The sequence below is a fragment of the Syngnathus leptorhynchus genome, chromosome 12 (genome assembly GCF_054491065.1).
Source record: "Syngnathus leptorhynchus isolate UIUO chromosome 12, UIUO_Slep, whole genome shotgun sequence".
NCBI classification, from domain to species: Eukaryota; Metazoa; Chordata; class Actinopteri; order Syngnathiformes; family Syngnathidae; genus Syngnathus; species Syngnathus leptorhynchus.
The window spans coordinates 5,851,082-5,867,944 of record NC_141206.1 but is presented as its reverse complement, the minus strand read 5'-3'; the positions used below and the strand labels follow the sequence as shown (position 1 = coordinate 5,867,944).

General features: G+C 42.0%; 2 protein-coding genes across 3 annotated transcripts; both read right to left on the bottom strand.

Annotated features, from left to right (window-relative positions):
- Nucleotides 1–6,876: 6,876 nt before the first annotated feature.
- Nucleotides 6,877–10,601, bottom strand: LOC147048002 (TBC1 domain family member 10A-like). Of its 2 annotated transcripts, XM_085925371.1 has the most exons (10): nucleotides 10,584–10,601; nucleotides 9,921–10,072; nucleotides 9,249–9,348; nucleotides 8,981–9,088; nucleotides 8,799–8,905; nucleotides 8,571–8,685; nucleotides 8,434–8,499; nucleotides 8,177–8,366; nucleotides 7,953–8,107; nucleotides 6,877–7,757 (listed from the first exon to the last, which is right to left on the bottom strand). In XM_085925371.1, exons 3-10 carry the CDS (start codon nucleotides 9,291–9,293, stop codon nucleotides 7,365–7,367), a joined length of 1,179 nt encoding a protein of 392 aa, XP_085781497.1. In that variant the 5' UTR covers nucleotides 9,294–9,348; nucleotides 9,921–10,072; nucleotides 10,584–10,601; the 3' UTR covers nucleotides 6,877–7,364. The 2 variants fall into 2 exon arrangements, with proteins under 2 accessions (XP_085781497.1, XP_085781496.1); XM_085925370.1 differs by lacking the exon at nucleotides 10,584–10,601 and having other exon boundaries at nucleotides 9,921–10,539.
- Nucleotides 10,602–11,130: 529 nt separating this feature from the next.
- LOC147048001 (protein phosphatase PTC7 homolog) lies at nucleotides 11,131–16,769 on the bottom strand. Its single transcript, XM_085925375.1, has 6 exons — nucleotides 16,238–16,769; nucleotides 14,910–15,089; nucleotides 14,462–14,660; nucleotides 13,750–13,873; nucleotides 13,537–13,666; nucleotides 11,131–13,417 (listed from the first exon to the last, which is right to left on the bottom strand). Exons 1-6 carry the CDS (start codon nucleotides 16,437–16,439, stop codon nucleotides 13,359–13,361), a joined length of 894 nt encoding a protein of 297 aa, XP_085781501.1. The 5' UTR covers nucleotides 16,440–16,769; the 3' UTR covers nucleotides 11,131–13,358.
- Nucleotides 16,770–16,863: the final 94 nt, after the last annotated feature.

The following is a 16,863-nucleotide window of genomic DNA, read 5'->3' as shown; positions in this document are numbered from 1 at the left end:
TCTTCTCTTGCACAAATTGAGATCAACAAAAGGTTTATTTAATCAGCAAAGTGAAAGCTGATGTTTGAAAAGCTTTTGTGTCTTTTTGCCAGAGACCACGAAAAAAGACATGTAGACATGTTTAGACAGTCAGCCACAAGACAAGTTCAGACATGACGTGTTCCATCATCATTTCAATATCAATCCAAGTCGTTACGATACCTGAGCTCAAGGCCAAATACTGCAGCTTCTTCATCTGCCACCTCACGACTGCCTGTGGACGTGTTCCGACATGCACCACCTCAAACCAACACGTAATCGAGCCTGGAATTGACATTAATGCTCATTATGTATACTGATAGCAGAGTCAATGATAACACTAAAAAATAAAAAAAATGGGTGTCATATCTGCAACAAAATGACAAATTTGTTGGATTTTTTGGTCCAAATTTTCCAAGATGTACCAAGTAACAGTGATTTAGGTGCAAACTAGATGCAAAAATCAGAATATAGAATTATTTTTTCCACATTTTCTATTCTATTGATCTATTTTACACATTATAAACAATTCAAAGCAATAAAAAACTCAAGAACAAATCTTGAACCGTGACAGTTTCATCATCTGATAATTAAAAGTCTGGATTTTTTTTTTTCTCTTTCACCCTAACTGCAATGTTGGTTTTTTTCCAGTGTAATTTGAAGTTGGAGTTATGTGTAAGCACCATTTTTCCTTTCCTCTGTCAATGTCTGTTGGGCTGTCCCATATGGACCCTCTCAGTCCACAAGTCAGCGTAGGGGGGGGGGGGGGGGGGGGGTTGGCAGCAGTGGCGCCGACCCAGTGACTTTTAGACATAACTACTGTATCACTCAACAATGTCCAACCCTATGCACTGATCCCTTCTTCCTCTTCACGGCCGCTCGTCCTTCCCCAGTGCGCCCACCTTCCTCTCATTATATCAAGTCTTTGCTCTCACATCTCCATTGCTTTTTCCCCACTCTCCCGGGACACACCAAAAAAAAAAAACCAAAAATGTTTTTTTTTTTAATTGTGACGCACACTTGAGGTATTAAATTCAATTGTGTATATCAAACTCCAGCCAACTTATGTCTTATCCTGCTTGTGTGTCCATCCTGACAGGAAAAAGCTACAAATAAATCAAAGTGAACTTCCCATCTGCCCTTTGGTGGCACCGCATGCTGTTTTTAGCCAAGTGTTGGTAGGGAGGAAAAAGAAGATCATTATTTAGGTCACTGTGGAGGTAGGCATTGTTTGGTTCTTTGTCACTACAATTACAGATGTGGTAATTAGACATAAGAATTTAATACGATTTGTGATCAAACACGGAAACTAAATTACTCTTACCAGATCGTTTCCCCCTTGGAATTATTTAAAACCTTATTATTGTTTCTACTAGCAACTTGATGTTATTTTGACCTAAGCGTCCACTTGTGCCCACAAATAGATTTTTTGTTATTGTTGCCTCTATGTGTGGCCTTTTGCTGGAAACCACACACCGAGGAGGATTTCTTGACATTTTTCAACCGTGTCCATCATCAATTGGCAATAACAGACATGTTTGAGAAAAAAAAAAAACAGACAGTGTGAGTTTGTCTGCCACCAAGCCAATATCTTTGATCTTTTATCGAGAACTTGTATATTTGAAGGCCAGTTTTTGGTGATACCAGTGACACCCAAAGACTAAGGAGGTGTGTGTTGGTGGTGCGGCAGTTGTTTGATGTGTGTGTTAAGCTGTCACAGACTTCGCAGGGGGGGCTAAATAGTATAGGGACCAGAGACAGCTGGTTCCTCAAGGCATTTTGTGATATCATCAGACGAATATATATACCTGTCGCTAATCCTTAGCATGTAGCAGCAACTTTGGTGCCGCTTTAAAATGTAGTGATAGTCATGCACAATAGGACAAATGGTCAGTGACTTCATTCATTAGGCTTGGCTTAATTAATTAGACTTAGCACATTTTCCACTCAGATTGCTATCTAGCTAAATGTTAGCATTCCAACTGCTGGTACTCTTTTTGTATCTGCCTTTGCACTTGATATCAATACAGCATGATATCAAATTTAATTAGAAATTGTACCAAAATACAGAACTAATATTAAGCTCAAAGCGATTGGCGTTAACGCGTTCGTCTCTCAGCGTATGAACTGTTAGCATGCTAGCAAAGTCTCATTAGCATATATTCCAAAGCAGACCCTGCTTAAATGATAAAAGTCTTGCTTTCATCTGACATCTAACATGAATGCTGCCAAAACGGACACTTTGAGCACCAGTAATTTAGCGCTGTCAGACATTTTGGCTTCTCCCCACACTCGTTTCCAAAATCGGGCAGTTGACACAACCTTGTTAGACGCAAATGCCTCAAGGGTAAGACTCAGAAGATGTTAACACCTTTTGTTAGATACAATAAATGTACCCATTGTTTCAAAGACAAACGCCTTGACTGGAGTGTAACCAGTTGAGTTGACTTTAACCGAAGTATTTAAAAACGAACCCATCAAAAGTGTTTAATTTTGATGACTTGAGACGAACTCCGATTCACCTACTATTGTCTACAATGGAACAATGCCATCACTGTGGATTTCCTTGAGGTCGTCAAGCACATGTGCACAACGTGTTTGTCTGACCTGATGAACCACGTAACCCCGAGTAGACATTCAGACCTGAGCTATGGCAGCCTTTCCTGATGAGCTGCTCACCTTACTGGGAGGCGGGGAGGGGGGGTGAAGTGACACATGGAGGTCGAGCTTCTGTTTGGAGGTTGGCCGGGAGACTGTGTTGATAGCAACCTTCCTGCTTTCCCTCTTGTTGTCTCCTAAACCAGAAGTAGCCTAGATGAAATGTTTATCTGATATAAGTATGAGGAGATGGAAATCCCCCAATAGCATTTTGGCAAAAATTATAAATAGGCCTTACGTGACAAAAGTTTGGAATCAGAAGCGACTTGTATCAATTGAGCTTGTTTACACAGGCGGCGTTTAGGGTCAGCGTTGTTGTCACTTCCTGTCCCAAACAAAAAGAAGGAGAATCACGTACAACCTGCAGAAAAGAGACATGCATGGCAACAGCTTACTGGTCGGAACAAAAAATACTTTTTCCTTTATACATTATTCACGTGGGAAAGTGTGATAAAGAAGAAATCCAAACAGCCTGTGAATTATTTTCAAGTGCTCACCAGGATTTAGGAAGCTTTCGAATGTGCTACTCCGTATATAACATGAACTGTTTTATGGAGCTTCAGAAGTTCCGAAACTCGAACGTGTTCAGTTTCAAGGCTCACGCATGAGAACGCACGTGCTCTCTAAATACACGCCCGCATCCAACACAAACACACACACACACATACACAAAGAGTGTGTAACAGCGTCTGAAACACAATAAGCTATTGTAACCTCAAACCCCGAGGTCCTGACTCCCATGTGCTTTTGTCATTAGTTTCAATTATAAGGCCATGAAGTCAGCCTGGGATGAGATGAACATCCTTTACTTGGAAACACACACACACACAAAAACATCATAATAAAACTAATTCCATGATCTGATGTATGTATATGTGTCAAGTCAAGTCAAGTCACTTGACTTGACTTGACATGTATATGTGTAGCTTGTTTAACAGATTCATTTAATTTTTATTTTACAAGAATATTTTTTTTTGTGCTCCAATTAGTCTACACTTTATATTATGTTTGTGGATTTTTTTTCTCAATACAGTTTCCAGATAAATGGTTAAAGGTAAATGAATCAATCTGAAAATTTGTTATCTTTGTTGCCCCATGTTGACTTTACTGTTATCAAGCCACAAGGCAAACTGGTTGACCCACTATCAGGGCCAGCACAGGACTCTCGCTTTTTTTTTTTTTTCCCCTCCGTCTTCTTAATACTCTTTGTGTTTCCTCTCCAACCCCCCCCCCCCCCATACCACCATTTTCTCATCAGTAATGGAGGGGCTTCAGATGGACGGGAAGAGAGGGGACAGTGGGGATGTGCCCCAACAATTGCAGGAAGTGACTTCAGATCAGTACGAGATTAAGTGCAAGCTCACAAACATCCCCGTTGAATAGATAAACACACACTCAACAAAAAAGCCATAAATAAAATGTTGCATGTGTCACAATAAAACATCTTCATTCAGAAAGGGAGGGAAAAAGATGACAGGTATATTCATAGTGATTTACAAATTTTCCGCTTTTTTCTGTCTATGAGAAAGGAAGCACTGTAAATATGTGACCACACACATTGTTACTTGTTATTAAAGGCAGTGTTTTATAATTAACTTTTTTTTAATATATTCGTAATAAAGGTGGAAATGAAAAAGCACTTTGCACCTTCAACTCTTTCCATTTCTGCTGATATTTCCTGTCTAGTAAATAAAAGTTTGATGATAGCAAAAGTTCGATAATGGAACAGGCGACGGCTGTTTCCTTTTCTTTCCCACCGAAATTAGGAAAAAAAAAAAAAAGTTTCCAACTAACAAGATCTTGTCTTATTAAAGCGGAATGGCTGTATGCACCAAAAATCTGGTAGACTGAATACGGATTGGACAATTTTGAAAATGAAGAAATAACCTGAATTGTGATGAAAAAAAAAGTTAAAATATTTATTTATTTAATCACATTTTTCCCGACTTTAATTCCGATCATGAACCTTGCACTGCACACATGCTGGACCACTTCAAGGAGCCTCAACAAGAACAATAACTATGGCGAGTGTGCCAAGCAGAAAAAAATAAAATATTTCATTCATATAAAAGAGGGAGATCCTGGCAACGACGTCTCATATCCTATCACAAATCTTAATAAAAGAAAAAAAAAAAAAAAAAGCTGACGTTGACGATACACTTGGCCAGCTACTGTTATCCTGAGGAAAACCATTAAAGGACACACGCGCTTCCTGGTCATCGTACATTGAAAGAGCATCTGTGGCACCGATGACCTGAGCTACCACTCCGCTTCCTGCCCCGCACGTGCAACTCAACCTTCAATTTGTCTTTTCTGACCAAACATGGAAAAATACAAGGTCTTAAGACACACATGCTCCACAGGATATAGATTATCTACCCAAAAAATTGAAATATTGACTCGTTAGCCATACACAATTGCATACAATCATTTATTATTAACAAGAAAAATGGGATTGCGTCCTGTTTTTTTTTTTTTTTTTGTCCCGAACCTCCAGGCCTCTAATCCCCTTTTGGGTAGAGGGCGCAGAAAGGTCACGAGGGGATAAAAGGTGCAACTTTGTTACCAAAAAGCTTGAGATGAGCTTTGCAGCAGCTCACCGAGCCCAGACTTTAATCTTCGAGACGCTTCACACATATGGCCGCCTTCTCCACGACGTTTATCAGCCATCTGCACCTAAACAAGCACAAAACAACAACAACTTAACGCTTATGTTTTTTTTTTTATTGGGGCTGTTATGAAGCTAAATTAGTAATGGTAGTAAAAATGAGTTGTGAACTCACCATTTGGGAATTTCAGGAGCTTCTTGAACGGGCCAGAAAATCATTTTTACACCATCAACTGTACGAACTGCTGCATGTGTCAAAATATTTCTCACCACATATATGTACGTGATCGATTTGATTTGAGGCAACTGATCTTCATCATTCAGACAAAACGTGAAGCTAAACAGCGTAAAAGTGTGGCGCAATGAACGGCACTGTGGGAATCCTCCCCCATTTCAGATGCTAATTCCTAAACGGACTGAAAGAGCCGGAGCAACAGGTGTCCGAGGACGTGCCTTGCCACGAGGGCAGCGTGTGAATGTTAACCAACACAGGGTGTACTGTACCATTGAATTTTAGCCTGGGCTCCTTGTGTGAGTGCCATTTTGTCTCATTGTCTTAATTTAGGATAAAATGGCGGCATTGTGTAGAGATGGAGGCCGGTGTCCATAATCAAATCAGGCAAGAAAAATCTCGCATAGAATGGATTTGACACTGTTTTACAAAGCTGCAGCTCTATTATTGGATTACACAAATTTGTGGCTAAACTATTCATTAGTGAGTTGTCTTGGAATCTCCCAAGTGTTTGAAGTAGCAGCTCAGTGGCGCCATCTATAGATAATAGAATGCTTTCCATTTTGTGCCTGAAAGTTCAGAATAATGAATTCTAAAATAGTCAACAATTTTGTTGTGAACACAAAGAAAACATATTAGAACTGTTCGAATACACACCACAGTTCCTCCCTTTTATAAAATTTATTTCAGATCAAAATACATGACAATTTTCAAACAAGTATCCTATACCCTAGCAATCATCGTATAAATTAATGTCTTACTTTTAATTGCTGCCCCCGTAAGTGCAAAAGAAACAATTTGACCTCATTGTAAATAAAAACAGCTGTACATTCATTGCATTAGGATTATATAAAAATACACGTTTTAAATATCAGACTCAAAAAAGTGGGACGTAAAGTGTTTGACACCACCAGCAAACAACAATCTCCCATTGCTAGTGTTTTTGTTTTCTTTTTTTTCTAGTAATAGTCCTTCAAAATCTTTATGGCCAGCATGCCTGATTTTGCTTTCACGCATTTCATTCCCAACATGATATAAGCACTCCTAGTTTGACAGATACTACACACCCAACTTAAAAATCTTTGGCTTCGTAACACAACAACATCCCTTCATTTAAAGAGGTGGAGTCAAAGTAGTGTGAAGGTGTTTTGCACTCATAAATGTATAACAGCTGTTCAGAGACTAAAACTGAGGTTGGCAAAGTAGTAATCAAAAAGATTTGATGGCAATGTTGTGTAGTGATGCATGGGCACCTACTGGACACAACATTAGCTACATCAAGACAACTAATTTCTAATATGAAAACGTTTTTATGGAAAAAAAAATCTGCAATATTACCTATGTATAGTCAATATATATATAAGTTCATTTTATCAGAAGATAGACCTAATATTGTGGCAAGTAAGTCTATCTTTTCCCGCTATGATGCAACAGATTGTTTCTTTGCAGTAAATAACAGCAGTAGCAGTTTCAAGTCAGCATGTTAAGTCACGCACACCTCAGAGGTGCTCTCCATCCTCTTATTGCCTGCTAAAACCTCAGGGGGAAAATCAAAAACAAAACAAAAAGTGCAAACTATTCGTCATCGCCACCTGTAGTTCATTCAAGGGATTACATGTTTAAAAGAGGTGACTGGAAACCCGTTTCAGCATTCAGATTGGATATCCTTGATGTCTAGCTTAAAGACTTCGGTAACTTTCCCAAAGGACCGAAATGTATTCTCAAAATATGGTCGTGCTTTGAAATTCTACACATTTTAAGAATCACGAGTGTTTAAAAAAAAAAAAAAAGAAAGAAAACCCATTTCAATAAAATCAGCGTCAAGGAATGCTCGGCGTGCTCACCGTGCTACAAATACGTGTCGTGCTCGGCGCTGCTCACGCTTTCTTTGGACGCGTGCGAGCTCAACGGTTGCAGGAGCGGCGACGGGACAGCGAGAGTGGGCGACGTGTTTTTCGTCTCAGCCGGCGGCGGCGGGGGCAGAATGTTCTTCTTCCGCTTCTCCTTTTTGGCCTTACGAGTGTCCCTGGCGCCGTCCATCTCCGAGGAGGATTCCACAATGATGGTGGGCCGCTGTCTCAGATCCTGCCGGGCCGGCGGCTCGGCGGACATGACGGCCTTGGCGCCGTGCATCCTGGGAGGGGATCTGTAGCTGAGGTCGCCGTGGGTCTCTTGCCAGCGCCGTAGCTGCGCCAGGTGCTCTTTCTCGATGTCTTTCTCCGATACAGACAGGTCAATAGTCTGAATTACCGTGTTTGGGGACAAAAGAAAAAAACGACCATGATCAGGGGAATTGTGATGAATTACATGTGGAATTTTTCGAGTTGGAGCAAAGTCCCTCAAAAGGGCAGATTTTGGCAAGGAAAATAAAATTGCATGTCAAGTACATGTCATTCTTAGGATATTTTCTTATAAGAATCTTTTTTTTTTTTTTACCTCTTGCACCAGGAATCTCTCCTGCATGTATTGTGGCGGTATGGCCCGGAGGAGCTCCATCGTTTCGTAGAGACCCGGGCAGGCTTTCACCTTCTCTTGAGACCCCAGCATGCATCGGAGTAGGACCAGACCCACCCGGAAAATAATCTTCACTCCTGAGAAGCAGAGAGACGACTCAATATGCACAAACACGTGGCTGTGGGGAAAAAAGACTCATATCTTACCTTCGCAGAGGAACATGTCCCACACGCGAAGCACGGAAGCCCAAGGCAGCGTACGAGAGAAAGCGCACATGAACCACTCGGTCATGTACAAGATGGGCTCCAGCTTGTGCTGCTTGAGGTGACGGTGCGCCACGGGAGACACTCGACGCAGCAGAGCGTACAAGATCTCTCCGTCCAGCTGGATGGCTTCCTGCAGGAGACCACATCATGCTATTGAAACAGTTGTTGTTAAAATACTGCTGAGTGTGCATTCTTACCAGTCCTGCACTATAATATCCAGGAAGATACTTCTCACAAATCTGCACAAGGACCCAGAAGGCATCCTAGGACACAACAATAAGACTTTCTCATAATGCTGGACCACACAAGTGCTTGAAATGAAAGAGGTTTTTACCTCGGCAGGCATATGCATGAGGAGCACAGCGGCGATGGGAGCTTGAGCTTGACAGTAGCCCTCCTCGGGACGGTGTAGCGTGTACGCCTTGAGCACACGGAATAAGTCTTGCTGCCTGAATAAATTGACCATGGATAAATGTGAAATAGGAAGTATAATATTGACAATTTATTACAATACTGTACAAGGGTCAATTATATGACAGTAACAGTTTTCATTTATGCTTACCCGTGTCCTCCTCTAGCTGAAAACATCTCATGGAAGGGAAATTGTCGGTGGAGGTCTCTCTCGATGATATCCACCCATTTGGGATCTCCGGGTTGGTTGTCCAGTTCCTGAAGGCACAAGTTTTACAAATGTGTATAAGGCGACACATTTTATTTGTACAAAACGAGAAATGTTTAGCTGACCTGGAACTTGCCCTGGTTTTGTTCCTCCTTCACTTTGCCTCCCGTGAGGTAGAGCCATGCACGACCACGCAACGATGGCGGGATGCCCTTCTGACAGCGTTCTTTCACCTGTCGAATTTAATGAGTCATTTTTACTGTGTTAAATAATGACAATTTTGTGTGGACATTTTTAGTTTGACCCATCCCTGATATCAATAGTCGACATGTATATCTAAAATTGAGATCAAATAATTCCGGGACATATTAAACTCTTGATTGCACTGTTGACCTTCTTGTGCTTTTTAGCCATCCACTTGTCCCAGCTATTGAGCATCTCCAGCCATTTGGCCTCCCGCTGTCTCAGCACCTCTGTGGGGATTTCTTCTACACTGTGAAGAGAAAAATCAAACCAAAATAATTAAAATGACAATAAAAAACTCTCCTCACTTTATTCACAGTATTCTGTCACATCTAAATGAGGAAGGCTGTGAAGTTAGAAATGCCTGATCTCTTCCTTATTCTTTCATACAGGAAATGAATCCAGCAGAGCAATGGTCATCATCAGCAATCAAGTTTCCTGAACTTTTCCCCTACAATATTTAACTTCACTACAGTACTGCTACAAATCCTCACTTTACCATCTAGTTATTAAAAATTGCATAACTGTCTCTGTGAAAGCAGCTCTTACATAAAAATCTCAATGGATTAAGTGTACCTAATAATGTGCATGCAGTATAATTACCTGTGTACACACCTGTTGCCATTCATACAACAGAATAACGACTATTTGTCCAACAAACAACACAAATTGAATATTCAGCATGCATTTCAGACTATAACCGTATTTGGGTCAAGTTCATTTGACCATTAATTCCATTCATATTTCTACGATCGTATTTAGATCAAGTTATTTTGACCATTAATGCCATTGATATTTCTACGATCGGATCGGCAGACTTACTGGAGTCCCGGGTACTGTTGGGCTCCACCAGTAAAGCCGTACTTGTCCACCTCTTTCTCCCCAGACGTGTCAGTGGCATCCGAGTCCAGTGTAACCGCATCCGAGCCAAATGACCGAGTGCTCCCGTTGCTTGTCAGCTGCTCGGCGCTACCCTGAAAGTCAAGTTCTCCATCGTCCATCTCAGTTTTTGCCATTTAGTCAACATTTATCTCCTGCAGAAAATAATACTGGTCTTATTTTTAACTCTCATAAACCTCCATGCAGCCTAACTCCTGTCCTGAGGTATGCTAACTCGCTACGGATGCTAGTGGGGAAGCTTTTTGCTGTTAAGCCCCCATATTTAAAAGTCACATTGTGGATTTAGCGTCATTATTTCTCCTCGAAAATATTAATGGAGCTTATAAGGTGTGTGGGGACTCCAAGCTAACCTGCTAGCATCACACACACACCTGTCTGCTGAATGGTACAGTTGCAAAATCTCTGCTACTGTCAGCAGGAATGTAGACTAGCACGTTTAGTAGGAACAACAAAACAACTATCTACTGCCCCCATTAGGTTCAATGCCGCACTGCAGCTTTACAAACGCGATCGGAAGCGGTAAACTAGTATTGTTGTTTAGAAAAGAATTAGGGAAGTTGTTGAATTTTTATCAAACAAACTCACGCAATAAAACGGGTCCTAAATGTCTTCTATAAGGTCCTCATTTTGCTGTGACAAGCAAGACTGCCCTCGTGTGGCCAGTACGTGTTTTACAATAATTAGTCACAGTACTGTTAAATCTATCGATACATTTTATTTTTTAAAAGGGTGACTGAGTCATTTGTATTAAGGATACGAAACTAAAAAATATAAATTCATTAATAATTAATTTCACAAATAATTTAACCAAACACATGTATAAAGCAAAAACTAAGACATATAACATAATTGCAAAATACCCAATTAACAAATAGTGATTATGTAATTGCTTGGGTAACCAGATTACATGACCAATGCAGCCTAATGTTAACCTCAAGAAGATTTGTGTCAACTGAATGTCCACAAAGACAATGAATTACGCAGCACTGAATTTTGGGAAATATTATTTTTTTACATTTAAAAAAGTTTTACAAATTAGAATTTTGCAGATTAAAATTGAGCTATTAATAATGAATCAAGTCATTTTCTGTTAAATATAAATACCTTTAATTATAATAATAATAAATAAAAATACTATAACTTGTTTATTTAAATATTGTACTTTTTTTTTCAAAACATATTTACATAAATTAGATTTGCATTGTTACACCGTGACAAACAGATGTACAGTTCATTCACCCATACAAATATCGCTTGTTGGAAAATGGACAATCATACCAGTCGTAGAGATGGCAGAAGCACCTTTGCGTTGATGGGGAGAACAAACATCACCCCCCCCCCCCCCCTCCCAAACTGGACGAATGCAGACCGCATTGAACAACAAACAACAACATGGACGAGACAAGCTTGCAAAGACAGGGAAGGCCTCTTGATGACGGATCATGTGTTAAGTAAGGCTTAAATTGTGCTCTCCCCTTTTCATTCGCACGCTAAAATTTCACAGCCTTTGCCTGCATACAAGTTACATTTTTTTTCCCAGGACATACATTTTAAAGACACAGGAGCAAAACGGATTGACTGAAAACATGCAAAGAGAAAAGCACTGACAAATAATCTACCCCCCCCCCCCCCCCCTCACACTTGACGGGTACATCTCCTACTAGAATATAAACATACATAAAACAGTGACATTATTGGTCTCCACTTACAGCTAGACATACAGTACAGAGCAAGGTCCCTAATATTATATATGCATTCTACTCTATATGGCTTTCGTTCTTTGGTTTCAAAAACCTGTCCTGCACAAGCTCTACAGACAACCAAATCGCATGTAAGAACGACAAAATCCTCCAGCAAAAAAAAATCATGATCTGATCAATCCCACCAAATTTTGAGCAGAATTTGTGTACAGTATTGCTGCGTGTTTACAACCACAAGGCGTTCTGATGAATATATTAAGAAAAAAAATGTCATCATGTTGAAACGGTCAAGACATTACGGAAAGGGATTAAAATCCACACGCACACAACCACGGTGAAAATGTTCATGTAATTCAACTCTTATATTCAAATTACACAAGAAAAGCAGCAACAGAAAGTAAAAAAAAAAAAAAAACCTCAGCTAATAGTTGCTACAACTTTTTCCATAAACCAAACATACCATATTTCCTCAAATAGTACCCTTGTCACACACTGGAAGGAATAAACGCCTTACCTTAAATAACATTTACAAAGTATTGTGCCACTAGGTGGCGGTGTAAGAACAATCACCACTGTCCAAAATAAGCATGACTCTAATTTTTAATGACTTATGTGAAAAGCGTTTTTTTTTTCTTTCTGCTGAATCAAACTGCAAAAACATTCTGCAATACTGTTTTGCAGGACAGCACATACAAAATAAAATGCTAATATTTGATCGATGTTAGTGGATCTAAATGTTTAACCAAAAGATGCAAGTTCAGCTCAGAGGCTGTTTGCGTCTATGTGATTTTTAAATGCGAGGTGTGCAGAGAGATTTTTCGTCTGTTGTTCCCCGTCTCAATTGGGAAACAATATGATAGAAAAATGTGTGGATAAAATGTATCATCATTTTAATATTTTCAAAATGTAACGCCCCGCCCACAAGATCTGACGATCTTGGCAGTTCGTTGAGTAAACCACTATAGGAGGAAATACAGCATTTGATCTGGGCAGCGACTTTCAAACAATATTTAAAAAAATATACATCTCTTTATCTTCACACCCTTGACCTATGTTAGCAACCGTGAGCATGACCAGATGCTATAACGTTTCTCTTATCAAACGTGACACATTGGAACTCACTCAAACGCACGCACTTACTCCCTTTTCCCAACCACATTATCTCAGCGTATGTGTGAACGCATCACTCGCCACACTAAGTCGAAGAGAAACAAATCCAAAAGTAAAGACAGTCTCAGAACTATTTACAAGCCCCATACCTCGATGCGTGTCGGCTCGACGGAGGTTCTGTTGAGTTCCCTCCGAGGGCCGAGCTGGTAAGCTCAACCTGCGCATTCGCAAAGCCACCTCTCTCAAATGGAGCTACAGAAACACATTCAAGTTCAACCTCTTGATTCTCGATCAGAGAACCTCCAAAGCCCGGCTTACTCGTCTTTGGATGCCTTAATGTGCCACGTCGGGCTTCTCCTGCACCGCGGGTCAACGTGGATCGAATCCGAGCTGCCCGATTTCCCTTTGACAACGCCGGAGGAACAAACGAAAACGAAACGGACATGGATGGAAGCGATGGGCGTCGTGTCGGAGGAAGAGTCGGGCGGACGGGAAAGGGGTGAGCGCGAGCCCCCGTGGCGCCAAACGCACATTCGAGCGCACACGCTTCCTAGTCTGTATATTCGGCCACGATGGAAAGCAGCACCGTGATGTCGTCTGGCTTTCCTCCTGCGGGAGAAAACCAGACAAATACATTTCAAGCGCTTGTGGATGGTGTGGTGGTCATGTGATGAGATGCGCCTCAATAACCCGACGTAATTCTCGGTGCACGTGAGGGACACGCTTACCTCTTACATTCAGACCGTTGTCACATGCAAACTGTGCAAACGGCGACATGTAGTTGGGGTCATAGGCGAGGTCGTGAGCTTGTTTTGCTATACTCTGCGCCGTCTGCAGAATGCTCTCGTAGTTGCTGGTCTGAAGAAGAGGACGAGACGATACTTAGGAGGGAATCTAATCTGTGCTGTATGTTTCATGCCGATTTAAAAACCACGTCACACCTTGAGTTTTTTGAGCTCCCGCAGAATCATGTAATCGGGCATGTTGTCAAACAGGCCGTCGGTGGCGGTGAGGATGATGTCACCGAGCTGCACGTCAAACGAGGAGCTGTCAGCAGCTTCTGGACTGAAAAGGGGAAAACAGGGCCAATGAGTTCAAAACCGAAGCTCTTCGTATCTATTATTAAGGAGGAGGTCGCTTGGACACGGTGTTTTGTTAACGCTAACTGTTGACATGGTAGCAGTCCTGGCTAGGGAGTCTTGCTGATGTCACAGCCGCATATTTATTTCCAGAACGTGTGGTTCATCTGTGAGAGGGAAACTCGACTCTGTGGTTGGACTGGACAGTTGCGTCCATTAATTTTAATGGGAATCCATTGATGGGTTAATGTCAGTGCCGTATGACTCTGAGTTCAGCTAATACAAATTTGCCAAAATCTAAAACGACATGGTCGGGTAGCCATTTTGTAGAGCACGCCATAATAGGAGCATACAGACAAAACGTTGTTTTGAAGTTGCACATTTCAAGCACAACGGTGGGGAAGAATTTGTGGTCATGTGGAACAAGAACGCTTGCCCACTTCCTGTAATCGATACCTACAGAGTGAAATTCCTTCCCTCGTATTCAGTGTGAAGGAAGACAGCAGATGCTGAGCACAACAAAAGCTAAGACGCACTTCTTTTCACCGTGCCTCACACGGGTCTCGCCGCCCACCTGTCACTGAGCACCACCCCTTCGGACCCGGGGGGAGCGATGGACAGCTGGAAGGGCGTGTTGAAGTAGTGCTGCTGCTCATCCGAGCGGTGCACCACCTCGCCTTCGCGCACCACCAGGAAGCCCGAGTCGCCGAGGTTACACGTGTGGAGCCGGTGACTCCGTCGGTCCAGCACCACGATGCAGGCTGTGCTGCTGCCTAAAAAAGAAAAACGGCAAAATCTTTATCGGTACCTTGAGGTGTTTATTATTATTTATGCTGCTGAGCGACTGTAGCCTTGGGGGTCAAAACAGAGCCGCATTCGGCTGCAGAGCTCAAGCACACATTACTCTCGCGATGAATTCGAAACTGGTTATTCAACAAGTGTGAGGGCTGCGCTAGATTGAGTTTCTCTTTGGTTTCACAAAATGTACATCCTCATAATGTGTGAAACAGACCGTAACTTACCTAAAAGGGGGACTTTGTTCTGTAAGAGCTCATAGTAACCAGACGTCAGGATGCCCACTGGACTGCTCGGAGTGAAGCGACCTTCCTTCACTAGACGCTCGCATGTTCTCATCAACGTGGCAGAGAACTGAGATGGGTCGACGCCGTAGTCCCGCCAGCCACCCACGCCATCCGCTACACCTATGAGACAAGCGAGAAATTAGCACACCTATCTTGAGAGAGAAAAAAAAAAATGTGCCGGTGTTCACAAGCTCAATTGAATAACACAAATTATTGTTTTGGCCGTCAAAAGGTTTGTGTTAATTACAAGGTACGATTACTGTCAGGTGAAAATAAAAATCAACCTCATAGGATGGAGTGAACTGGAGAAAGCGTGAGTCCAGGACAATGAGATAAGCCAAGAAATTTACTATAATGAGTTATTTAAGAACATTATAGAACAATGAAAAGCATGTAACTAAGACCTCTTAGATCACAAAGGCAGAAATACAAACATTATTTGAATTCCCGGAGATCGGCTGATGCAAACCATTGACATTTTTTAATATTTTGCTCTTTGTTTGATGTGACATCACGGTCTTAGAAGTTTATAATCCCCTCTCATGTCCACAAAAGTGTTAAATTACATTCAGTTGCAGAATTGATGCAGCCCCCCCCCCCCTGAATTTTATTAAAGAGCAAACGTGTTAGCTTTAAAGGGAAATTTGCACACAGTATTCTGAGTGAAACATTTAGGAAACCCCCCTTGAATGACTACTGAAACTACTAGGTGGTTCTCCCGGAAAGGCATGAAAAACTGTTTGGTTTACTCAAAACAACTGTGGGACAAAAGCCAATTCCAGCCAAGCTAACAGAGGCTAACGTCACTGTTAGCAAAATGGCCGCCTCCATGCTCGACCATTCTGACCTTGTTGTTTTCTATCACAGTGTTTCGAATTTGTGTTAATTTACACATTGGGAGTCTTCATATGAGTTTATATACACCCTCCGACTCGATTTGGTGAATTATCTTGCACCGCTTTTATGTCCGAATGTATCTAGGTGAAAGGTCATTTGGTTTACGGCGTCAAAACTGCACCTCGACAACATGTCATAACAATAAATTATGGTCAATTTCACATAGTGAATGTATACGATTGAAAGTGACACATTTGGAAAAATTGAAGTTTGGGGATAATGTTCAGGCCGTGTGATCGGAGGGGGTGGAGGCTGTTGTGTTTTCATCGTGAGGTCAGTCCACGTGTAGGGGTGGACGACGGACCACTGAAGGTCAAGCGGGTACAACCGGAGCATGAAGACCGGTTCCTACAAACGGAGAGTGATCTTACCCAAAACGTCGGCACTCTTGTTCCTCGCGATGAAGCAGGCATCGTCCCCGTAGCACATCCCTTTCTTAAGAATCCCCTTTCGAAAGTCCTTGCCGAAGCCATAGCTGGCGGTAACGAGGCTGTAGTCGCGCCCGTCCGTCTGCGAGAGTCCACCGAGGACAGCCCTGGCTACCAGTCTGCCATAAGACAGTACGGATAACATCCCCACTTCAACGACAAGCCGAAGCAGCACCCCTGCCCGTTTGAAGCTCTCTCACGCGGTCGTTCTCTGCCAGTCACCGCTCAGTCTCTTCTTCGGATTAAAACGTTTTTAGCCTCCCATGCACACCAGACGACTCCACTTCTAGGAATAACTAATTTAGCTACTTACTTAATTTAAAATCTAGCAATAAACACGGCGACGTTGGAGCTTTATGGCTGATTTCGTGTCCGCGGTTCCTCCACTTGTTACTCTCCTTTCCGACATCTTTCCACGATGTACCGCGAGTACATACGGGAATCTTGTCAGTTTCCAGTCATGACGTCACAGCCATGGTGACATCAGCCAATGAGAGAGAGGCTAGCGGTTCTGCCCAGCTTTGGACCGCACGACTGCGCATGAGTAACAGATGCGCTTGTTTTGTGAA